This window comes from Berghia stephanieae, chromosome 7, assembly GCF_034508935.2.
Source record: "Berghia stephanieae isolate SIO BIC M18660-M18661 chromosome 7, UCSD_Bste_1.3, whole genome shotgun sequence".
Taxonomy (NCBI): Eukaryota; Metazoa; Mollusca; class Gastropoda; order Nudibranchia; family Aeolidiidae; genus Berghia; species Berghia stephanieae.
The window spans coordinates 59,728,102-59,736,059 of record NC_088366.1 but is presented as its reverse complement, the minus strand read 5'-3'; the positions used below and the strand labels follow the sequence as shown (position 1 = coordinate 59,736,059).

The following is a 7,958-nucleotide window of genomic DNA, read 5'->3' as shown; positions in this document are numbered from 1 at the left end:
TATTGGCTAAAGAGTGGTCCTGGCCTAAATTAGGCATCCGAAATGCTGTTTTAATAGTGAAATGAAATACATGGTGCAAAATGCATCCCATCTCATCCCCCCCCCCCCCTTATTTAAGCCAACTATTCTTAAGTCTTGTTTAAAACAACATGAATTGATCTCTTTTAAATCAAACTGGCTTTCTTTCCATGAGCCACCCCCCCCCCTCCCCCTCCCCCTCCTTCCAACTCTCCTCTGAATAAAATAAAAATCCCAACAAATCAAACAGAAAGCATACAGGCTACCAAATTATAAAACTATGCAAGTATCATTGATAAAGAGCGACGCACACCGTTTTCACGAACAAGGGAGGCGACTGGACCTTTAATCATCATTCATTATGAATTGAACTTTCGTTTTTTTCTTGAACATGAATAGGATAAACCTTGCTTAAGATAAACTTTTTTTTTGTCTTTTGGGTTCCAAGGATTTTATCTTAAGCAGATTCCACTGTAGATGGTTAACGCCTCCTATCAAAATTGAAGAGCTACAAATCTACCATAAATAGGTTTCGATTAGATCTGAATTTAATTAATCCAACTCATCCACTGCTGGATATTGGCTATATTGAGGAATTTTAACTTTTAAATGTAGTTAAGAATGGATTAACCATTACCACGTTCAGAGATAGTTTTCATAGCAGCAAAAGATTCGTAATATTTATATATTTAATGGTAATGATATCAACAAGGGGAGAGAATGTGAAAAGCAACTATTTCTGTCTTGTTTTAACTGCAAACGAATCGTAGGTATTGTTCAATGTAGTGTAAGAAAATGGACATTTTTTCAACATTGTCTTTGTAATCATCATCAACTACTGCTGTTATTATTATTATTATTATTATTATTATTATTATTATTATTATTATTATTATTATTATTATTATTATTATTATTATTATTATTATATCATTTTTGGAACACTCTCCCCCAGAATATTAGAAGTGCTGAATCATTACAGCTTTAAAATCTAAATTGAAAACTCACCTTGTCTCATGATTTCTATTTTGTAAATGGAGTTTTTCCTATCATATGTGTAAAATTAAAATGTAATGTCTGTTGCGATGTCCGTAATTGAAATTGCTATGTTTATATTTTTCATTGTATTTATTTTAAGATTGTAAAGAGCCTCTGAGCCTAATGAGATCGGGATAAGGCGCTATACAAATACCATTTTATTATTATTATTATCATCATCACCACCACCAGCATCATCATTTTTATTATTATTATTATTATTATTATTATTATTATTATTATTATTATTATTATTATTGTTGCTGTTGTTGTGTTGTCGTTTTTAAAAATATTTGTTATTGTTCATCTTACAGCTGGGACAGAACAAGCAAACAAGGCGTCCATCTATTTAGGCATTCTAAGGAGTGGCAGATATCAGATAGAATTTCAGTGAGCGCCTCATTCAACCCTTCCAATGGAGATTTCTCATTTGACTTATCGTCTTGATATTTGTTACAGTAACTATATTGAATAAAACAAAAACAACAAAAAACCCAGTACAAAACAAAAGAAATAAATTTTTAACCTTTTAAAAGAAATAATGCCATTAAACTTGTCCTTTCAACTGATCTTTTTTTCTTTGAAAACTACACATTTTATGCGATCTGGATTGCCTTTGTTTTCTGTCTTTATCTAAGTTGTAAAACTGGGTGGGGGTCCTGACCTCCCATAGTGAGCAGGGAGGTACATGTTGTGTCTTCTATCCCCCCATACCCGTTTCCAATTGTTTCCTGTCATTGTCTTGGAATGAGATTACTTAGTTTTGTCCTGAACCTTGCCGGAGTTCCTTGGATGGGAGGGAAACAGTCGAATGTATATAGTTATAGTTTTGGGAGATGATATCTTTTTCCTTGTAAATCATCTCTCTGTTATGCATTGTATTATATTTAGTTTACATATAATATTATATGATTTGTAAACATTTGAGTGTATTCCTCTTAGTTGGGACCTGTGCTTGTGTCTGGATGAGACTTTTAGGTGATCTCAAACTAAGTACTTTGGCGGTGTGCTCTTGGAATCTAGATCTGTTCCCTATTTGAACCAATTCCCCTTTGTCTCACCTTTTCTTTTGTGCTTTAATTGTAATGCTAAAACTTTTTACTATCCCATTTTCTTCCTTTTTACTGGCGCTGATATGACCTAAATGTGTTGCAAGCGCCGTAAAGCCCTTAAAAACAAAAACAAATAAGTTGTAAAAGTAGTCTTTCAGAGCCATTAGGCCCATGGAACTGGAGTTTATCCCCGTTTCTATAGCATGAAAAAAATTGCTAGCTATCCCTGGGATAGAATGCTAGTCTTATCGCAAAGTAATTTTGCTCAGTCTAGCTGACTCAGCTGCTATCCAATCACTGCTGGATAGACATGACAGGTGTGTCAGAAAATAATCTTGGCTTCACCCAGGATCGATCTTGGTCTGTTTGTGAAGCGAATGCTCTACTAATTAAGCTTTTTCTCTTCTTTTGTTTTTTAACCTCAGGCATGGGAGACACCCAATGTTTGTCGTTGCTTTGCCAATTTAGATTTATCTCCGTCTTTTAAATACGACAATAAACAGGTATAGGGATATTGACCTAAATTTTAAAAAAAGAAAAAAAAAGAACCGTAAATTAAAAAGTCAAAAAAAAAAAAAAAGATAACAATGATTACTATCTATATTCCCCTATCTAAGAGTGTAAACGGTTATTAAGTCATATAAAATCAAGTCATTTTCTGTTTCATTTTAAACATATGTTTATTTATCTATTTATTTATTTAATTTGGTTTGTTTTTTATTTAATTATTTTAATGTTTACTAACTGAGCTATTAGGACCCCCATGAAAGAATGAATATGGCTGCGCTGCCTCTATGGACGCTTGTCATGAACCATGTGTGTGTTACTTCCAGTGTGTCAGTCTGTTTCTAGTATCCAGTTAGTAATTTGTTTCCATAAAAATATTTGTCCAGTGCAAATGTTCTTAGCTTTTGAAGGTCATCCATTGTGTGTTAAGGTGCTGAGGCAATTGGAAATATCCTTGTGTTGTTTAAATCAGATCTTCGGTTGTTTTGAGATCTTGATTCAATGTTGTTGGAAGTGAAGTTGGTGTACGCCTTCTGTGTTTTGCTCATTGTTAGAAGTAAATAGCAATGAAATTGATTAAGATAATGATATGAGTTTTTGGGTATTCCCTATGTCAACAAAACACTCTGTCTTATTCAATGATTTTTTGTTGACAAAGATGAAACCCAAGTTGTCCACATCAGTTGTCTTTGTGAGTTATATTGACTCAGTGATGCCAAATCTCCGGTTTCACCGGAAAAAACTCCGGTCTGGAGCAAAAAATTCCGGGCTCCGGGCAACTTCTGTCAAATTCCGCTGAGGTCAATTTGTTCCAAGGATACCCCCCCCCCCCTTTCCAATAGTATTACAACCATCATCACTACCACTACTACTGCAACCACAACCACATCATCATTACTACCACTACTACTCCTACAACCATCACCACCACCACATCATCATCAGTACCACAACTACTGCAACCACCACCACCACATCATCATCAGTACCACAACTACTACTGCAACCACCACCAGCACATCATCATCATCACTACCACAACTATCATCACCATTACATTCACCACCACCACATCATCATCACTACCACAACTACTACAACCACCACTGCCACATCATCATCACTACCACTACTACCACAACCACCACCACCACATCATCATCACTACCACTACTACTACAACCACCAACATCACATCATCACTACCACTACTACTACCACAACTACCACATCATCATCACGACCTCTACTACTACAACCACCAGCATCATATCATTGCTACCACTACTACTACAACCACCATATCCACATCATCAATACTGCTACTACTGCAACCACCACCACCACATCATCATCACTGCAACTACCACTACTACTACAACCACCACCACCACATTATCACTACCACTACTACTACAATACCACCACCACCACCACCACATCGTCATTACTACTACTACAACCACCACCACCACATCATCACTACCACTGATACTTCTACAACCACCACCACATCATCATCACTACCATTACTACAACAACCACCACTACAACATCATCATCACTACCATTTGTACTACAACCACCAGCACCACCACATCATCATCACTCCACCACTACTACAAAACCACCACCACATCATCATCAATACCACCGCTACTACAACCACCATCACATCATCATCACTCCACCACTACTACAACCACCACCACATCATCATCACTCCACCACTACTACAACCACCACCACATCATCATCACTCCACCACTACTACAACCACCAGCACCACCACATCATCATCACTCCACCACTACTACAAAACCACCACCACATCATCATCAGTACCACGACTACTACAACCACCATCACATCATCATCAATACCACAACTACTACAACCACCATCACAACCACATCATCATCACTACCACTACTACTACAAACACCACCACCACCTCATCTTCATCACTACCACAACTACTACTACAACCACCACCACCACATCATCATCACTACCACTGCTACTACAACCACCACATCATCACTACCACTACTACTACAACCACCACAACCACATCGTCATCACTACTACTACTACTACTACCACTACTACTACTACTACTACTACTACAACAACAACCACTACAACATCATCATCACTACCACTACTAATACAACCACCAGCACTACTACAACGACTACATCTACAACCACCACCACATCATCATTACCACTACTCCTGCTACAACCACCACTACATCATCACTACCACTACTACTACAACCACCACTGCCACATCATCATCACTACCATTTGTACTACAACCACCATCACCACCACATCAACATCACAACTTCAACCACCACCACGTCATTATCATCACGACCAAAACTATTACAACCACTATACCTCCACCACATCATCATCACTACCACTACTACTTCAACCACCATCACCACCACCATATCATCATCACTACCACCAACAACAACCACTATCACATCTTCACCATCACTACCACTATTACTACAACCACCAACACCGCATCATCCTCACTACCACCAGTACTACAATCTCTACCATTAGGTTTTGGCACTTTACTTCATTTGAAATAAGGAAACTTTGGGATTGTATTTGGCAATGTGTTTATATATCATAAAATAATTCTAATCAGTTATCTATTTAGAACTATACAATATGTAAACACAATACCATTCCAATTCCTTTTTCTTGTGTGCGGAAATTCCTCTTTCGGCATTGAAATTCCTTCGAGTGGTGTCTGAAACTCCTGTGAGCCATATTTAAAGTTGGCGTCTCTGTTGACTCTTCTATTCAATTTTATTTACTTTTTCGAATTTCAAGCATTAACATCTAAAAAAAAAATTATTTAAGGAATCAAATGTCCATTTCATGCAATTGCAGTTCCCTGTACTCACACTCTAACAGGATCAGGGGTCCGGTTAGCTCAGTTGGTAGAACACTCACTTCACATGCAAAGGGACGGAGTTCAATCCCAGGTGCTATAGAGATTTTTTTCTGATCCCAAACCACCCAGCAATGATTGGGTAGCTGGGTCTGTTTTGTCTTTGTTTTTAAGGGTGTTATGGCACTTGCGAAACATTAAGGTCATTTCTGTTCAGCACCACTGACAAGAAGAAAATGGGGTAGTAGAAAAATTATAGATTTACAATTGAAAGTGCACGTGAAAAAGTAAGATAAAGGGGAATGGTCCAAATAAGGAATAGTTGTAGAGTCCAAGAGAATACTATCAGTGTACCTAGTTTGAGATCATCCAGACATAAGCACAGGATCCCACCAAGAGGAAAAGTATAGCTATGTGGTCTTGTGGTATGACATCGCTTTTGGATCGGAAGGTCCTGGGTTCGAGCCTCACTCGGCGCATAGTTGAGTCCTTGGAAGTGGCTCTTTACTTACAGTCTCTCACCGTACTCAGATGTAAAATGAGTACCTGGCTGTTAATAGCATTGTCTGTCAAAAAAAAATTGTAATATCGCCTAACAGGCGTTGTGTCCCATTCTAAATGTTAATTGTTGCTGTTGGCTTTGAGCATGTTTAGTGGATATTGCGCTATATAAAAGCTAAAGCTCAAGGAATACACTCAAAACCATACTATTTTTATAACAAACAATTCAACAGTACATAACAGACAGATGATATATTATGAAAAATCATCACCTCCCATAACTATAACTTTATATTTGACTATTTCCCTTCCAACCAAGAACTCCAGCCAGGGCCAGGACAAAACCAAGTAATCCCATTCCAAGACAAAGACAGAAAGCAATATGGAGAACAGATATAGTTGATGTATAGATTTATGCCCACTATGGTAGGTAGCTGGGTCTGTTAGATCTGGCAAAAAGTACTTTCCGATTGACTAATGTCCTATCTAAAGGGTAGCAAGCAATTGCTACTGTCCATTTCACGCAATAGAAACTGGGATAAACTCAGGCTCCATGGGCCTAACGGTTCTGAAGGACTAATTCTAACAATACATGTCGTTGACTATATCAGAGCATCTTCGTCAATTGAGCAATCAGTAAAAAATAGTTTTTTGACTTCTAAATTTACAATCTTTGTGATACTTTTGGGCATTTTCTGTGCCAATACAGTGGACTCCGGATAAGACGATGCCCAGGGGAACCGAGAAAAAAATCGACTTATCCGAAAATCAACTTAACCGGAGTGTAACCAAATGAGCAAAAACGCATGTGAACAAAGCAAACCAATCTAGAATAAGTAAGGCCTTTCATATCGCGCGGTCTCTGTAGTGGTCATCAGAGGCTTATAGCCCCATAGAGGAATCAGAATACATAAAAATCGGAATCTGAGATAAAAAAAGCGGAATCAACTTACTGTTATTGACTATGACATGCTTTGCAACAGAAAATGTAATAGACAATCCAAAAGTACTCAAATGATAAAATATAAAATGTGTAAAAATGTACAGATTGTGTAAAGACGAAGAATGGGGTCAAATAATAATAGAGAACACACAGGTCCTGGCCATCTGAGAGCAAAGCGGATGGATTTAACCTTGTCAGGACCCTCCTCCCCCCCCCCCCCCACACACACCTAATCAAACAAACGCGCGTGCCGGCACACAAACACACACGTACACAGGGTTAAAATTAAACAGAGAAAGAAGCTGACCGTACTCAATAATATTATTACCGATTGAAGCCAACATATAAATTGAAGACAACATTAATATAATATTACCAAGGTCATTGACCTCACAAATTGGAATCACCATACTTGGGTCAACCCCCCTCCCAAACATATAATATTATCCGACATCAGCAGCACACACTTTGACGGGACTAATCAGACACACAAAATGTGTGTTGATTGACCATAGTGGATGCTGACGAAATAAGCTATAACTCAACTTTTTTTTTCACTAGAGATTTAAAAAAAAATTTTTTTCCTCGATTGGAAAGGTGAAAAGCGGAATTGTTGCCTTGAATGTGAAATGTATACCAATTAAGTGAAATTATTCCGCGAAAAGCAGAAGGGTAGGAGCCTCTAAGTCAAGGTCATGCTTCTTGTAAATTGTCGAGACAGAAATAGCTGGTATGCCAATTTCCGATGCGATGATTTTCCCCTTTCCGCGATAGGTTTGCCATTGTAGTTGTAGACTTGACTTGAATTCTTGATAAAATTGATACTAATTAAGAGGGCCATTACATAGGATGGCCTGGGATTAGAACCAAAAAATGTAAAATTTGAGATGGAGAAATTAAATCTATTCAATACTGCCCATGTACATTGAACACGCGGATATTCTTAACCACTGAACATTCTTACTGGTAGCTTTTTT

General features: G+C 37.7%; 1 protein-coding gene across 2 annotated transcripts in view; it reads left to right on the top strand.

Moving 5' to 3' along the window:
- The window catches only part of LOC144977575 (protein arginine N-methyltransferase 7-like), a 17,430-nt gene extending 15,835 nt beyond the window's left edge, over positions 1–1,595 (top strand). For both annotated transcript variants that reach the window (XM_078922941.1, XM_078922943.1), the window contains exon 15: positions 1,371–1,595. In XM_078922941.1, coding sequence (XP_078779067.1) covers positions 1,371–1,503 — 133 coding nt within the window. In that variant the 3' untranslated portion in view covers positions 1,504–1,595. The remainder of the gene's footprint in view (positions 1–1,370) is intronic.
- Positions 1,596–7,958: the final 6,363 nt, after the last annotated feature.